Source organism: Toxorhynchites rutilus, chromosome 3 (genome assembly GCF_029784135.1).
Source record: "Toxorhynchites rutilus septentrionalis strain SRP chromosome 3, ASM2978413v1, whole genome shotgun sequence".
In the NCBI taxonomy this organism is placed as follows: domain Eukaryota; kingdom Metazoa; phylum Arthropoda; class Insecta; order Diptera; family Culicidae; genus Toxorhynchites; species Toxorhynchites rutilus.
This window is the reverse complement of record NC_073746.1, coordinates 126913831-126932784: the sequence shown is the minus strand read 5'-3', so window position 1 is coordinate 126932784 and position 18954 is coordinate 126913831. Positions and strand designations below refer to the sequence as shown.

Genomic DNA, 18954 nt, shown 5'->3' with positions numbered 1-18954 from the left:
GTACGATTTAACATGAGCTGACTGGAGTCAGGTTTTTTACCGGATCTAGGCATATAATTCAAAGAGAACTCGTTGTCATACTTGTGGATGATATTTTTCACACTTCTGTGGTGCACTTTAAACCATTTTTGCGATTTGGTTGAAGATAGCAAACTTTTCAGTACACCAAGTGTTCTGAACTTTCTTTTTTGTCACAAGATCAATTCTAGTCATAGCGAAAACGAACAACTTGAACGGAATGATTGCACAAACTTCTCTTGACATACAAAACAAAATTTTGCTTGCATGCATACTAAAACAATTCCACCCGTTTTTGAGTAGATAAATAATAAATTTCTTATAAAAGTTACTAAGTATCGCTTGGTGCTGCTGATCATAAAAGCATTTGCAATGCAATAATTGATCAGTTCCATAAGGACGGAATTCCTTACATGGATCGTCTGAAAAAATTCGCGTCCTTGATGATGAGGGTTTCAAATACCGAAATGCGCTTCATAAAAATCAATTGCCCAGATCTAGTTGTGGTCAAATGTATATGTCATTCGCTGGTTTTGTGTGCTAGTTATGCATGTGAAAGAATCTCTGACTATCTTGAGAATTTATTGAGTGACATATATCCCTTTATATCCAATAGCCCAAAAATGACTAACGAATTCGAAGTAATACAGGAAATTTTGGAGCTCAAGTCGCTTAAAATTCTACACCCTTCGGTTAGCGGCAGTGGTGAAGAGATGCATTTCAAGATTTTAAGAGTTAATTTTGTTTTCACCATTTAGTATGAATGTAAGAAAAATCAGTCTGCTTGCAGAATACTGACTGCCTTCAAAGATTCAATGATGAAACCTCTGTTGCTTGTTTTGGAGTGTGTTTTGTCCCAGACCAACAGACTGTATCGTTTGTCTCAGGCTGAAAGCCTTGAATTCACGATGATAAATGAAGAACTGGAAGATTTTTATTTGACAATTTTTACTAATATCTGCGAGGAATTTTACATTGTTTCAATGTTCAACGCTTTTAATTTTGAAGATCATTTAAAAAGCGGCAAGAATTTTTAAAGTTAGAATGGCAGCAGAAGAAACTATCAGAACAATGGACAGCGAAAGGCTGATCATTTTTATGGATATTTGTCGGGGTGTTTTCGTGGAGCTGATCTAGCAAATTAGAAAAAGATTCAATTTTGATAATCTGACACTCGAGGCTGTGTCAATGTTAAACCCCAGAAACTTTTCCAATTTGATAAGCATTAATGTTGTGATAGGGGCGTTTCCAGTGTTCTACGATGGGAATATACAAGATCTGGAGATTGAATTCCGTGTCCTTAAGGTGAAATTACTCCGTAAGGAAATTACAGGATTGACAGACAAAAATTGTAGTGAATAGATGAGTATATTTTTCATGTTAAAAGAATTGATTTTTCTCTACAAAGAATATTTTCGATGTTACAAATTTGTGGTACAGATAAAAATGTGGCAACACTGAGTTAATCTGGTACACATTGCTGCAAGATCAGTATCCAAAGAATATTTCGAAGCTGGTATCAAATTGGTTTGCGGGGAGAAAAATCAGTGTTTTGGGGTGGGTGGCACAACCTCCATATCTGAACCTAAGGTTCATGGTCTATTGGCTATTTAGAAAGAAACAAAATCGCATCAAAAACTAGCTTGCGATGGCAAAATGGACAATTTTCGGATGGCGATAAAAAAAACTATAAAACTAATTTAACTTAATGGGACAATTTTTTTTTTATCCTATTTATTTATTTATTAGGCTCATTAGCATTTTAGCTGTAACAGAGCCGGGTTTAATCGTGTACATGTACATATATTAACGTTTCAATAAATTGTAAATTACACAGTAGTTAGTAGTAGCCATTTAGGCGTTAAGTTTTCTGTTCCATTACATTATGGTAAATTACACAGTAGTAGCCATTTGGGCGAAAGGGTATTCTTTCTGTTCTTCCATTGTTCAGCAGACCGGACAGCGGAGACAGTTGATATTGATCATTGTTGGGTTATTTATAGAACAGCAGCCCGATGTTTCTTGCAGAGCAGAGCAGTTGTATGGATGAATCGATCTTTGTTCCACCTTGGATCGATTTCCATCGCTGATGATGGTTGCGTGGACGTAGTTATTCTATAACAACACAAAGATGGTCAATTGAGGGCCCTGAGTTTGAACTCACGATCGATCGCTTGGTAAGCGAACGCGTAACCAAGTGGCTACGAAGACCCCCATTGGGACAAATTTAACATAAAACATAATTTTCTCGATCATGTTTCAAAAATATTCCCATGTTACAAAAAAATTTTGCGCTGTCAAATTTTGTCTGAAAACTCATGATGATCATCACTAAGATTGACGATATACAACTGGTCTCATAATTGTACGCAAAAATGTGTAAAATTGCTCAATTTTTTTGTAAATGCGAGCGTTAATTATATCTCCAGCGCCCCCAACACATTATCCGCAAAGAAATATTCCATAAATTATACCATGCAGCACCTTTCACAGAATGGCAACAGAAAATCCAAAATCGTTTGTGATGGCGGAAACTATAGCAATCGCTGTGGAACGATTTTTTCACCTTCAGTTTCAACCGAAGAACACAGTTCTCACTGCTGAAAAAAATTTGATGGGTCTGGGCCTAGGGGCACGGACGGGATCTTGACATAGGACTGTGATTGTGTGTAGTAATTGCATTTGAATAGAGTTTTTTATTGCTCAAAATCTGTATTTTTTCATTTTTGATACTTCTAATCGAAGCCCTGAAAAATATGCGCGAGTATACCTTTTCGAACTTCTAAATCAGCAACAAGTTAAATTCATTAATTGCATTTTTTATATAACCAAACAACATGCTCGATATAATGAAATCCTGGACCACAATTAATTGAGCACGAATTGATTGGACAACAACCTGAACTTCAATCTAATAAAATCTCTATCAACGTTTAACCTTTTGAGCCAGGCTCTCGTCATATCTTTGGGAATATAGAGTGAAAACATCCAATATCATCTTCAAGATCATTCCTAGATCATCCCTCCATTGATTCTGACAACTGATAATTGTCCATTGTCGGTAAATCGGGAATAATTCATAATACACATCTTATCACATTGTGAGCTAACGCCGAATTGTAGTCAAAAGAAATTGCTAGTTGCGTCGTGGGGGAAAACGAGTGGCTAGTATAATCTAAAAAGCATACCCATTTTATTTGTCAAATTGTTAACTTTTTTTTATCATATTCACTGTTCATGTCTTCGACAAAAAAAAGCTAGATAAATTTCCTGTCTAATGGTGTACAACACAACATATGTCGCAATAACGATTTTGAGTAATATGCGTTTGAAAACTCTTAATGAATCGTTACATTTTTCGTAGAGTGACCCCCTATATAGAAATCAAAGACATAGTCCTATGTCAAAATTATTCTTCTCCTCCAATGCAATGTGTTGTTTTAATTCGGAAACAATGAACGAATTTGGGAAAATTGAATGATCGTTCGGAGTCCCTAATCAATTAGCCTAAAAACACTCCTAGTTTCACATATGCTCTCTCCCGCAGACAAATTATAAAAAAAATCAATTTGCTTTGTATTATTTCGGATATTACTTTAGAATGCATCGAACTACTGCATTGAATTGTATTGAAATAACTCTTTTATGAAAGGTTCGGTGGCCCTGAAAAAGAATGGATTCATTCGTTATATCGCGAGAACAAGCTGGTCATATGTCGAAATTTGTGTCCGTATTTCCGTTGCAAGTAATGCGTCTCCTCGTCGAGACAAACTGAATGCAGCCATATGTAATTTCACATATGTGCCATCATCACCATGTTGTCCTCTGAACGCCAGGAAAATTGACACTCGTTACTGCTACTTGTCTTATTTTTCATATATTCAATGCACGATTTTGCGAAAATTGAATGATCGAACAGACTGAGGCGATTTTACATCTGCATCAGCACCTCTTCAGCATTTTTCGCAAAACGGCAACAGGGAATCCGAAATCGATCGTTGTAGTGGCGACAGCTTAAGCAATTGTAGTGGAACGAATTTTCATCTCCAGTTTTCAACCGATGGCTCTTTCTGCTGTAAAGTTTCTCCTACCCATCCAAATTGCAATGTGTTGTACTTTGACGTTACATTTCACCCGGAAACAATGCCGAATTCGAAATCGAATGATCGATCGGAGAGTCACCAACCGATAAGCCCGAAACCACCCCTAAATTTATACAAGTGTTCCTCCGGATAACAAATTATAATAAATCAATTTGCTTATTATTATATCGGATATCACTTTAGAATGAAATTAGTTAAAATATGTGATTAAACGCGATAAGATAATGCTTGATATTTTAAAATTATTCAATTGGTTATCTTGAAAATATTTCTAATCAATTGAACATTGAACAAACATATTTGCGTTCTATTAAGAAACGGTCGAGTTATAAGCGATCGTAAATTACATTATTTCCTACATGTTCACTATTTAGATTTTCATTACTTTTTTGAATGACAATGTGTTTGTGTTTGATTTATTATTATTTATTTCCTTGTTCATCTCACAAATGTCTTAATGAATACAAACATAAAAAAATGATGTGAACTCAATCTAACTTGACAAAGGTTAACTTTGCTACTATTGACAAATGATTATTCATTTTTTCATATGCGTGGAAGCATTGGGAATAGATTTCTTCAAATATGATACTCTTAAGATACTTCAATACCCTCCGATAAATTCTCCACTTTTGTAGTCGCGGGAACAAATAGAGTTGCTTTATTAAGGACTTGGAAAATACGAATTTGACGAAATCGATGAATTCTGAATGACCATTTTGGGTAGTCTTTGGTGAACTGTTACAGGATACCAAGCTATGGATACTAATTTCATGAGCAGGTAACGAGAATATTGACAAGGGCAAACTATGGTATTTAAAAAAAAATTAAAAAAAACAGAAATTGGGTTATATCTATGGTATAACCGCAATGGTGACGTAGGACTATCGTTGATTCAGTGATCCTTTGTTTGAAGTTGAATCTGAATCCATTCTGAATGAATGAATAAATGAATATTTGGGGGACTTCGAAAACGAGAGCGTTACGTTGTAGGTACAAGGTTTTATGCATCCAATATTGGATACGAAAATATCCTACTGATGGGGAAGAATAATCTTCAGAAGCTATCCTGTTAATTGCAATTGATTGAAAAATCACAAAACCAAATGTATTTGGTTACAGTGTTACATGGATAGAAAACATTCAAATAAACTCTTTCACATGAATGTATTTTTAAATTCCCAGAGGAACTGGCAGATTATTTTCCGGATCTTTCTTGATGCTGAATGGCATCCAAACGGAAAGAATTCCGCGCGTGTATGTGTGTATGTGTAGCGGCTGCTTCGAGATCTTCCCGGGGAACCGTTTGTGGCATCACTCTCCTCCTGATGGATTCATGTCTGGCCTAAGGTGCACAAACAGGCTCTTGGTGACACCGTTCATCCGCGCTTTCATGATAAATGAAGAGCTTCACCACAACAGCGACAACATGCTCCAATCGCTGTTCAATTAGAACTGAGTGGATTTCCGAGCGGCGCTCGCTTATATACCGATTGGTGATTTTAATAGCCTGTTTTGAAAGCAATTTTAAGACTATTGAAACAAGTTTTTGGATCAAAAAGTAACAAGTATAGAACGCGTAGACATTTTATCTTTCGAATGAAGTGTTTGTCATACCATTTCGTTCAGTTGTTTAGGAGCTATTAACGTTCAAAATCTTGGTCTCCGGCGTAACGCTTTCGTTTTAGAAACTTTGATTTTACACCCCGGTATAGAAATGAAAGACGTAGTCCTACGTCAAAAATATATTTTCATAATACGCTATTGCTCCGGTCACTTCTCTTCGCTATTTATTTGCTCTGGTGGAATTTTTACTGCATCTAAAAACAAGAATTTATGGTATCTTCCAATCTGAAAATAGTTGATCGTGTGAATGGATATCTCTTGGATTCTCATGAGACAATAATGGTATCTTCTGCTATGTGTTCTCGAACCTGAAAATCGGTCTCCACGAGTAGCGAAGCTTCACTTTAAAAAATTCCATTTTGACGAAGGTCGTATTTTCTTAATTGTGGATACGACACGGCTCCAGTTTGCTCCCATCATATATCCATTCATTCGACCTCCTTCGGTGGAACTAGAACTTTCCAGCAGTGGCAGTTATTTATGGCTAAACCACGCGTATTTCTTCACCGACTCAGAATCGTTAACCACTATTCAGCTATAATGAAAGGAGACGAAATGAAAAATGAAAACTGACCCCCAAGGCATGGCCTGACCTCGAGGATGAAAATGTAAATGTGGCACAGGCACACTGTCTCGATGTTAGATATGATTTATGTCCTTGGCCACGAACAACGACGATGGATGTGCATGGGAAGTGGAGGAAGAACGCAAAAAAATGAACTGGTTGTTTAAAAAGAATCCTAGGGGCAAAACAAAAACTGGAGCCGCGACACTGTGAGATCTAGATAAACCACTGAAAAGGGATTCCGTGAATGGGGTATACAGTAACAACAACAACAGCAGCAACAGAAAGTAGAAACTGTAGACGCCCTAAAATTAATTTTTTTTTCGGGATGAATTATCCGACTCACAACCCCTCTTGAGTGTTGTTTTTTTTACGCACACCGCTGGCGTGGTCAGCAAGTGGAAAAGACCGGAAGTATATCACTCCGGCGTTACCAAGGCATCTTGAATGAGCGATGAAAAGAGAACTTAAATAAATTAATTATAAATGGTTTTTGTTGGACAACTTTGAGACTTATCAACGTGACTGGAATGTTTCGAACTGGATGCGTAATGCGCTCCAGCTGAAATGTGCTAAACTTTAAGACGTTCCTTATTCGAATAAAATAATTTTACTTTGTTGAATCACAAGCAACACAGAGCCACGTTCGAAAAATATCAATACATACCGTCGATTATCCAATCTAGCTGTATCACCCTTCCGACCAGAACAGTGAACCGGGACAATCTTTTGATGTGAATTTATCCTTTTACAGAACTCGACATCGCTCTGGGGCTGCTATGTGCTCAACTGTTGGCGGATGTTCCTCGCTGGGGGAGTGTTTAAGCTGTTGGGAGACCTCTGCGGTCTGGTCGGGCCACTCTGCATTTCCAATATTGTCGATTATATCGCAAAACCCGTGACATCTTCATCACCGTCAGCGGCAATATTGGCTGCCAGCGTAATTCCACCGGATGACATTGCACCATCGGAGTACAATCTTCAGAATCAATCGCTGGTGATCCGCGAAAGTGATGAGAAAATTCGACTGGCCCCGTTGACCTGGGCGGAACTGTTGGCCAACGGGTGGTTCGTTGCCCTGGTGGTGTTAGTATTCTCGCTGGCACAGGGCACCTTTTCCCAGGCCAGCACCCATCTGATGGATATGGAGGGGACCAGGCTTAAAAACGCCCTGCAGGGATTGGTCTACAGGAAGACATTGTTGCTTAGTGCAAGCTGCTTCTACCCCACCACAGCTATACGAACGGAACAGAAACAGAGTGGCCCGGATTGTTCCAATAGTAAATGCGCGGGTTCCGGGAATAATGAGTTTGCCGTCAAAAACAACCAAGGTGAGTTACCCGGGAAGAAAATAGAAATGATATTATTTGAGAGCAATGTATACGAGGTGTACAAGTATGAAACACTTTTTCCTGAAGAAAAATATCATAACAAAATTAAAACAAGGCAACGTTACCAATAATATATTCTTTCAAAAATATACCGGGAATTTGTAATTTTAAATTATTTCTCTGAACAATTTTAAAATAATTTAAAACACATGAAATTTTTTCATAACAAAATTAAAACAAGGCAACGTTACCAATAATATATTCTTTCAAAAATATACCGGGAATTTGTAATTTTAAATTATTTCTCTGAACAATTTTCAAATAATTTTTTTTTCAGTCGGTACTACTGTCTGTGGTCTTAATGTCAGTTTTGAGGGCGATATGTCATTTGATTTGTTTTCAGCACCATTTCTTTTTTACCAATGATTTTCTCTTTTTTCTTTATCATTATTATAATCTTTTACAGTTGTCTGTTTAACAAAAATATCTGTTAATCAAAGATCTTACTAGCTAACCTAGGTACTAACCTAACTTAAACTTAAGGTTAGCAAATGGCGTTTACCCGCGGCAATCTCGGGATTATTCACAATAACATAAAATCAAGTACACTCGCATTCACACTTACCCACACATCCATTCATACATTCACTAACAACAAAATACTTTTTTTTAATTTTCTGACAACGGTTTTTTAACAAATTTTCAAATATGTTTGAAAATGAGCATCAAATGTTTGTTTTCAGTTTCATTGTTCTTCACAATAGAGTTTTTAAAATATTTTGGAATTTCAATGCCAACAATATTCTTAAAATTCGTTAGAGTGGACGCCATCGTTTCTACTGTAAGCCACAAAGCTGCTTCATTTTTGCAATCTCTATCGCGAATATGTAATAAATAAAATTTCATCAGAACTATTGATTCGGGTTCGAATAATCATTGCTACCCAATTCCAGACATTACTAGCAAAGGCACGCGTCTCAATTCGATGCAGCATTTTATCGCACGTGCCACATGCCTCACAATTTGGGTTAGAAATGCCAGCAATTATATGTCTGAACATTTTACTTTTAGCTGGAACCTGTGCTATTTCCATCAGTTTTGATTTAGCTATTTTAATTCCGCCGTCAACCGATCTATTTATTTTTCGTTCAATAAATAATTCATTTAAGCATTTGAGGTAAAAGTTCTTCTCCAAATTTACTTCATAATTTCGCACGAACGACTCGTTTAAAAAAATAACGCCAGCTTTAAAATCATTATTCCACCAAAGGTTCATATTGTTGCACGTGTTTTGTGTTTTCAACCGATTAATCATTACCACAAATCTCTGCATAAAAATCTGGGTTCAGTTTGCAATATCCTCGACCTGAACAAATCATATTTTGAATCTGACAAATAGAAACCTTCAAAATTACACTGCGGTGAGAACGATAACGGAATCGTTTTAATACTTGAAACACTGTTTATGCATTCCAACGAAGCATAATATCGATCAATGCTAGACTTTGATGCGCCTCTGACAAAAGTAAAAATAGTTTGTTTCTTCAAAATAGCTTTTTTTACATCATTTAATTAAAGAAAATCAGTTAACTCTCAGTTAACTTCGGAAAAATTATTTCCTGAACCAGTCATATCATCTGCAATCGAAACACAATTAAAGTTGCCAAAAATGACGTTTTCTTTATTTTGTGTTGCAAACCAACACATCTAGGCTTACCAAATTGTTCAGATTTTTTTTTTGTCCAAATATTGATCATCGTAGAAAAATCCTGCAACTGATGCGATACTACCAGTCAACAAAATATAACCAGTAGGCTTCACGAGTTCCTTAAATTTCAGAAATTGTTTTCCTTTTCCGAAAATACACGACGATTTGCAACTGGTACGGATTGTATGTTCCACCTTTTTATCACATTAATTATAATTCATGCGATCTATCAGCCATACCATGCCCAACCGATAAAGTGGTTCTCGGATTTTCGTGAAAAGTGGTAATTTAGTTCTATATCACAAAACATTAGACCCGTTTTTTTATTTTTTTCAATAGGGTGCCCGTTCTCGGTTTAGAATGGTCCGAAAATCAAAATTTTCCACTTTTTTTCACGAAAATCCAAGAACCACTATATCGGTTTGACGTAGAATAGCTGCTATATGAATAGAAAGTTTTTTATACTAATGCCACTTTGAATCTCCAGCAATTCCGTAATGAACTTATATATATTACTGTTATGCAGTGTTTGCAAAATTATCCACTCATTGAAAAAATCGCTTTCGTTCGTTCAAATATGATCTTTCAGGAAACATTTCCCCCAGCGGTATTCTTTTGTTGTTATGTGTTGCAAATCACGACACAAAAGAGAACGAGACAACTCTGCATCGGCTCGCAGTTTATTGCACACCAGCATGCAAGCAAAGCTATCATATACGCTTTTGGTCAGAAAGCTTATTTTTTTCTTTGCTTCTAACATATACATATGCATAACCCAGAAAGAAGACCGAAACTTCCCAAGTTGGAATGAAACCTCGTATCGAACGTGCTGAGAATAGACCGAAGCAAGTACCTCCTGGTTTAAGCGGTTCTTCTACGCACCAGGGGTCCTCAGCACTTCCCGTCTGTTCCTTTTTCGCGGTCGAGGCAACAGCCACAATCTGGCTTGCTTGCGCTTTCTGACCTGGTGGACAATATTTTAAATGCTTTAAATATAAATGACCCTCTTAAAAGTATAGTATTATGTTTGCTTCCGATTGTGAGAATTGAAGTTGTCGCTTGCCAGACACAAATCAATGGCAAAGACCTCTGCATTGCCTCGATATATATTCCTCCAAGAACTATGGTTGGCCGCCATCAGTTTTTTGATATCATCGAGGCACTGCCGGAGTCGCGGCTAATCTTAGGTGACCTCAACTCCCATGGAACAGCATGGGGTTCACTCTACGATGACAACCGTGCCACTTTGATTTATGATCTGTGTGACAACTTCAAATTGACAGTTTTGAATACTGGGGAAGCAACTAGAATAGCCAACCCTCCTGCACGGGCAAGCATGCTAGACATATCACTTTGCTCTTCTTCGTTATCCCTGGATTGCATGTGGAAGGTAATACAAGATCCCCACGGTAGTGATCACCTACCAATAATTTTATCGATCGCTAATGAATCAAGCTTTCGTGAGTCAGTCAATATTTCGTATGACCTCACGAAGAATATTGACTGGAGAACATTTGCGGAAATAATATCTGAAGCAATTGTTTCAATGCATGAACTTCCTCCACTCGAAGAGTATAATTTTATATCGAGTTTGATTTACGAAAGCGCACTTCAAGCTCAAAAGAAACGTGTTCCTGCTACCACTTTACGACGTCGTCCTCCATCACTTTGGTGGGACAAGGAGTGTTCAAAGGTCTACCTTGAAAACTCATCCGCTTTGAAAAAATTCCGGAAAACTGGACTAGTGGAATGGTTTCGAAAGCACCAAGCTCTAGAAGCCAAACTAAAAGGTCTGATTAAAGCAAAAAAGCGTGGATATTGGCGAAAGTTCGTCAATGGTTTGTCAAGGGAGACCGCTATGAGCACTCTTTGGAATACAGCTAGGAGAATGCGTGGCTGGAACCATACAAATGAAAGTGAGGAATACTCTGACCGTTGGATTTTCAAATTTGGAAGAAAGGTTTGTCCCGATTCCGTTCCTGCACAAAGCGTCGTACGCGACATTCCGCTCCAATGCGACTATGAGAATTTTTCGATGGTGGAATTCTCAATTGCCCTCCTCTCATGTAACAATTCAGCTCCGGGGTCGGACAAGATTAAATTCAACTTGTTGAAGAATCTTCCCGACTTGGCAAAACAGCGTTTGCTGAACTTGTTCAACAAGTTTCTGGAGCTGAATATTGTCCCGCATGACTGGAGACAAGTGAGAGTGATAGCCATACGGAAACCCAACAAGCCGGCTTGCGATCACAACTCGTATAGGCCGATTGCAATGTTATCCTGTATTCGTAAATTGTTAGAGAAAATGATTCTACTTCGTTTGGACAAGTGGGTTGAAGCGAACAATTTGCTGTCAAATACGCAGTTTGGCTTCCGCCGAGGTAAAGGGACAAATGATTTACTCGCGCTGCTATCTTCTGAAATCCAAATCGCATTTGCTCGCAAAGAACAAATGGCTTCCGTTTTTCTCGATATCAAAGGGGCATTTGATTCAGTTTCCATGGAAATTCTCTCAGAGAAACTTCATAATCGTGGACTTTCACCAATTCTGAATAATTTCCTGTACAATTTACTGTCAGAAAAGCACATGTTTTTCAATCATGGCAGCTTGCAATCTTCTCGATACAGTTTTATGGTCCTACCACAAGGCTCCTGCCTAAGCCCCCTCTTGTACAGTTTTTACGTCAATGATATAGATGATTGTCTAACTAGAGACTGCACGCTGAGACAACTTGCAGACGATGGAGTTATTTCCATCACGGGTACTAATCCCGCCGTTCTGCAAAAATCCTTGCAAGATACCCTGAACAATTTGTTCACGTGGGCTCTCAAGCTGGGTATCGAATTCTCTACGGAGAAAACCGAAATGGTCGTTTTTTTCTAGGAAGCACGAACCCGCCCAATTCCAGCTTCACCTATCCGGCAAAGCGATCAGGCACTCGATGTTTTTCAAATACCTTGGAGTATATTTTGACTCTAAATGTACCTGGGGAATACACATTGCGTATTTGAAACAAAAATGCCAGCAAAGAATCAATTTTCTCCAAACAATAACCGGAACATGGTGGGGTGCCCATCCAGGAGACCTCATTCAGTTATACAAAACAACGATATTATCAGTGTTAGAATATGGCAGTTTTTGCTTCCGATCAGCTGCCAGGACTCATATTCTCAAGCTGGAGAGAATACAATATCGTTGCTTGCATATAGCAATGGGGTGTTTGCATTCGACACATACGATGAGTCTCGAAGTTTTGGCAGGAGTACCCCCGCTTACTCTTTGGTTCACAGAATTATCCTACAGATTTCTTATCCGTTGCAAGATCATGAATCCATTGGTGATTGATAATTTCGAAAATCTACTCCAACTGATTCCTCAGTCAAGTTTTATGTCTTTATACCATGAGTACCTTACCCACGACGTGCACCCTTCACCAGGCATCTCCAACCAAGTTTGCTTCCCATACTTTTGCAATTCCTCTGTCATTTTTTATCTGTCCATGCGACAAAAAATCCATGGAATCCCAGATCATCTACGCTCAGATTCTATTCCGCCGATTTTTTTTTTTCCAAAATATATATTTTTATCAAGGCTCATATGGCGTTAGCCTGACGGGGCCGGAGTACAATATTTTGACAGTTTTTCTTATTATCTATGTTAGTAATATGTAACCGATTACTCGCGGTCGGCTCGAGGTTAGTATTACAAGTGTTCTCATAATTGGTATGTCGCAGTCTTCGATGCTCTGTACGTGTGCCCGACACGGGATACTTCCTATTGGGATGCAGCTGACCATTAATCAGCAACGCCCCCCTAGTCTGTACCCCATATCTAGCGTGGTGCGTCTTCTTGACTCGAGGAATCCAGGATAGAATGGTCACTAGCCGGCGCAATCATCAGCTCGTGTAGAGTTGTCATGAGCGGTACAACCTATGGCTCTTGTTGAATCATCAGTGGACTGCACAACCTTTGGCCCGTGTATCTGTAAAGAGTGTGTGTATGTATTGCCGCGACTAAGTAAAAGTTTATAGATCGGATAGGAGGGATATGAAACAGGGACACAACGAAGGAAACATCATTAAACGTTGACATCAGCGTTTCTGAGGAACAGGTAAAGATGAAGCAGAAGATCAGGATCACGGCTACCTAAGATATCCCGGACGGGGATCTCCGATTGTCTGCCTTGTGCTCTCAGTGCTCTAGAGAGCTGAGAGCGAGCAGTATGGAACCGGATACACGACCAGACAACATGCTCGATGTCGTGGTAGCCATCGCCACAATCACAAAGATTGTTTGCTGCGAGCCCAATGCGATAGAGATGCGCGTTTAGGTTGTAGTGATTGGACATAAGCCGAGATATCACGCGAATGAAATCACGACCTACATTCAATCCCTTAAACCAAGCTTTCGTCGAAACCTTAGGGATAATCGTGTGTAACCAACGACCGAACTCATCTCCACTCCACATGCGCTGCCAACTAACGATTGTGTCCTGACGAGGAATGTGAAAAAATTCATTATAAGCAATTTGCCTTTCAAAAAGTGTGCCTTCTGAAGCGCCCACCTTAGCTAGCGAGTCCGCTTTCTCATTCCCCGGAATCGAACAATGAGAGGGAACCCATGCTAAGGTAATCTTGAATAATTTTTCGACCAAAACACTCAATAGATGTCTTATTCTTGTTAGGAAATAAGATGAGCGTTTATCAACTTTCATTGAGCGGATTGCCTCTATTGAGCTGAGACTGTCTGAAAAAATAAAATAATGGTCGATGGGCAGTGTTGCAAGATCATGAATCCATTGGTGATTGATAACTTCGAAAATCTACTCCAACTGACTCCTCAGTCAAGTTTTATGTCTTTATACCCTGAGTACCTTACCCACGATGTGCACCCTTCACCAGGCATCTCCAACCAAGTTTGCTTCCCATACTTTTGCAATTCCTCTGTCATTTTTTATCTGTCCATGCGACAAAAAATCCATGGAATACCAGATCACCTACGCTCCAATGTTATTCCGTCGATATTTTCGGCAGAATATGGGGGCATAGTTAGATCTGATAAAATGTTCTTTACTGACGGTTCATTCATAAACGGGTCCACTGGCTTTGGCATCTTCAATAAAAATTCCAGTGCCTCTTTCAAACTCAAAGATCCTTGTTCCGTGTATGTTGCTGAACTGGGTGCGATATACTACGCACTGGGGATCATTGAAACATTGCCCATCGACCACTATTTTATTTTTTCAGACAGTCTCAGCTCATTAGAGGCAATCCGCTCAATGAAGGTTGATAAACGCTCATCTTATTTCCTAACAAGAATAAGAAAACTATTGGGTGTTTTGGTCGAAAAATTATTCAAGATTACCTTAGCATGGGTTCCCTCTCATTGTTCGATTCCGGGGAATGAGAAAGCGGACTCGTTAGCTAAGGTGGGCGCTTTAGAAGGCACTCTTTTTGAAAGGCAAATTGCTTATAATGAATTTTTCCACATTCCTCGTCAGTACACGCTCGTAAGTTGGCAACGCATGTGGAGTGGAGATGAGTTCGGTCGTTGGTTACACACGATTATCCCTAAGGTCTCGACGAGGGCATGGTTCAAGGGATTCATTGTAGGTCGTGATTTCATTCGCGTGATATCTCGGCTTATGTCCAATCACTACAACCTAAACGCGCATCTCTATCGCATTGGGCTCGCAGCAAACAATATTTGTGATTGTGGCGATGGCTACCACGACATCGAGCATGTTGTCTGGTCGTGTATCCGGTTCCATGCTGCTCGCTCTCAGCTCTCTAGAGCACTGAGAGCACAAGGCAGACAATCGGATAACCCCGTCCGGGATATCTTAGGTAGCCGGGATCCTGATCTTCTGCTTCATCTATACCTGTTCCTCAGAAACGCCGATATCAACGTTTAATGATGTTTCCTTCGTTGTGTTCGCGTTTCATATCCCTCCTATCCGATCGATAAACTTTTACTTAGTCGCGGCAATACATACACACACTCTTTACAGACACACGGGCCAAAGGTTGTGCAGTCCACTGATGATTCAACAAGAGCCAAATGTTGTACCGCTCATGACAACTGACAACTGATGATTGCGCCGGCTAGTGACCATTCTATCCTGGATTCCTCGAGTCGAGAAAGACGCACCACGCTAGATATGAGGTACAGACTAGGGGGGCGTTGCTGATTAATGGTCAGCTGCATCCCAATAGGAAGTATCCCGTGTCGGGCACACGTACAGAGCATTGGAGACAGCAACATCCCAATTACGAAAACACTTGTAATACTAACTTCGAGCCAACCGCGAGTAATCGGTTAAATATTACTAACATAGATAATAAGAAAAATTGTATTGAACTCCCGGCCCCGTGAGGCTAACGCCATATGAGCCTTTATAAAAATATATATTTTGGAAAAAAAAAATATGCATATCGACCTCTCCATGCATCATGAAACAGCAGGATCGTACGGACCACGCAAAGCGAAAGATTCATATTCAGCTAATTTAGCAGATCCTGATTTTTAAGTCTCAGAGAGTGCAAACTATATGATTATTTAGCTCGATAGAGGCTAAGGGAGGGTAGTCAGATTATATTTTCCATTTTTAACACCGCTATCCCTTGAAATATGTATATTCATATAGACCGCATAGTTTTACTAGCAAAACCGCTCCAGTGAGAAGCAAAAACTCTCGCGTTTTATCTCTTTTCCCATTCACTGCTCTCCGCAAATGGTGACTAAATGATGACGTAATTTTTCTTGTATCATTTATTGCTTGGCACTTTTCTGTGCAGTGGGTTTCGCTATAGTAAAATGGGACGATATATGTGGTTCAAACTTGTATGCAGGCTTCGAAAATGGTATGCGATGTTTGATACAGATCGGATATGCAATCAAAAGTCTTCGTTCCTCTCTTAGTTTAATCACTAAATATTACACAAGTGATTACTGACCTTTATACAAGTATCTGAATGATCCTCTCATATTTGGTTATATGTTCGTGAGAGTTTACTTGCATGACACATTGTGTATCATTCGATTTTGATCGAAATCCAAACACTGCTGTTATGTTTCTCCTAGACAAGCTTTACATTTTTCGCAGTATCATGAAGATTTTTAACAGTTTTGATTAATTTAGCCTTCTGTATTTCATCCGAATCAACTAGTCCTACGTCAAAACTACGTCCTTCAGAAGGGGAGTCAAATCAGAAAACATGTCACGTTTTTATGAAATGTTTTTAACTATAATAACTATTTTTGTTGCCAACGGAATTAGATAATTTGCATACCAATCGAATGGGAAATTCTCTGACAATTGTTTGATATGTTAAACATTACACATCCTCAATCCATTAATTGTTTAAATTAACAAAAATTGGAAGCATGCTGATTTTTCCAAACATATGTTCTGTGAATTTCTGTGCTTACCTACCTTTGGTTTCTGTATTGAGATACGAGTGGAGTCGTGAGGTATAATTTTTATGTACCACTGCGAATAAATCGTGCGTAAATTTCTCCCTCGAAATTCAAATGCAGTGCTCCCCAACTAACAATTCCCCAATTCACAATCAGTGTGACGTTTTCATGATGGTTTCATTTAGCTCTATGCTCAAAAATACCTGAACTAATTGTCGTCAAATACTCTATTCAAGCCTTATTCAAGCAAATTCTTCTTCTTGAATGGCGTTAACGTTCCCTGTGGAAATTTTGCCGTCTCAACGTATGCATTAACTAGAGTTATTCATTAATACTTAGTTGAGATTTCTTAAGCCAAATAACACGCCTTGAATGTATTCCGAGTGGCAAGCTCTTGAATACGCGTGACCACAGTGCAAGTCAATGGAAATTTCTTCGACGAAAAATCCTCCGGCCAGAACGGGAATCGAACCCGAACACCCGGCATTATAATAAAGCAAATTAGGAGAAATTATTAAGCTATAACTAATATTCTTCGTCAAATACAGTTCAAAGTCAATTAGGAAACGTTTATCCTATTCCAAGGTGTGGTGGAAACGTCTATTCATTTCATTTCTTTGTATTTGCCAACAGATGATTTCTATTCGACCATATTCTGATTTGATTAACTCTACTTAGACCGGATACCGGAGAAGATCTTTGTCTGAACAAATACATCTTCTACCAACTTTCTATAAATAGAGTTAGTTTTTTATCACATTGACAGACGCTTGTTAGAGTCTTTTACAGTTACTAGAACGAGTTTTATCGTTCAGTTTCTGATAAACTTTTGAAAAAAAAAATCAAAATGGCAAAGATTTAAACTGACGACCGTTGATTCTCATTAATTTTATTACAGCTAATCATCGGTTCGTGTCCGTAGGGAAGAGTGTAAATAATCGAATAAAAGATATATTACAGGCTTAAATTGCGTTTGTACAGCTTTTTCATAAGTTTTTGAACGAATAAAGCACCCTTAAAACTTTTCACTGGCGTATTTTTCAGCTAAATATAAATGGTTAAACAAAAGCTTCAATTTGGTCTGAATAAGCTTTTATACAACATATAGTCCAGCATATCGTCGTATTAAGCACTCAATACTATTGTTCAACCATTATTCCACTGACTAGTTTGATAACAGCTAATGAATGTTTGTTGGGTCGTTCGTACGGACACTGTAGATAGAGGAGATATTGCAAACTAACTCCGCCCGTTTTTAACTTTTTTTTTAAATTTTAAACCTCTCTCCGACTAGCAAGCAGTTATCAAGAACGTCGTTTCATGATGTAGACAGTGGACATGGTTTTCTGAAGAGCGTCAAACGACAATGAAGTGTCTTTTTCAAGGCAGGTCGAGGAGGAGTTTGAGGCAGAGTTTTCTTCACAAGTGTCCTTTCAGGGCTAGACACGAACGAACTGAACAAGTCAGTAGTCAGTGAAACGGTTAAAAATCTGTATACTGTAACCTTTGGGGAGTGTAAATATAGTACACTAGCTGACCCGGCAAACTTCGTCCCGCCCAAAATTTATTTTTAGTTATCAATACCTTCAAACATTCACTTTTTCTTACTAAGCGCAAGTTCATGAGTCCAATCGCGGAACTGTTCATTGATTGATCTTCTAATCGACCCCGTTGAATTTATCATTTACTAAAAAATTCCTAGTACTTCTACCAAAACTCATCATTATAATATCAGACTATTTTCAGACCTCCCCTCCCTCTTCTCCCTTTTAGAGAGGGGGGAGGAGTGTCCATTAACTATAGAAACGTTTCGTGCCCTCTAAAATCTTAACATGCCAAATTTGGCTCCATTTGCTTGATTAGTTTTCGAGTTATGCAGAAATTTGTTTTTCATTTGTATGACAGCCCACCCTAAGAAAGGGAGAAGTATCTAACCACCATAGAATCATTTATTGCACCCTAAAACCTTCACATTCCAAATTTGGTCTCGTTTGCTCGATTAGTTTTCGAGTTATGCAGAAATTTGTGTTTCATTTGTATGACAGCCCCCCTTTAGAAAGGGGGGTGAAGTGTCTAACCACCATAGAAACATTTATTGCACCCTAAAACCTCCATATACCTAATTTGGTTTCGTTTGCTTCATTAATTATCGAGTAATGCAGAATTGGGTTTAATTTGTATGG

General features: G+C 38.6%; 1 protein-coding gene across 19 annotated transcripts in view; it reads left to right on the top strand.

The window, feature by feature from the left end:
* LOC129775329 (ATP-binding cassette sub-family C member Sur) overlaps window positions 1–18954 on the top strand; it is a 185822-nt gene that overhangs the window by 60723 nt on the left and 106145 nt on the right. For all 19 annotated transcript variants that reach the window (XM_055779971.1, XM_055779965.1, XM_055779969.1 and 16 more), the window contains one exon: window positions 7067–7643. In XM_055779971.1, the coding sequence (XP_055635946.1) occupies window positions 7067–7643 (577 nt within the window). The remainder of the gene's footprint in view (window positions 1–7066; window positions 7644–18954) is intronic.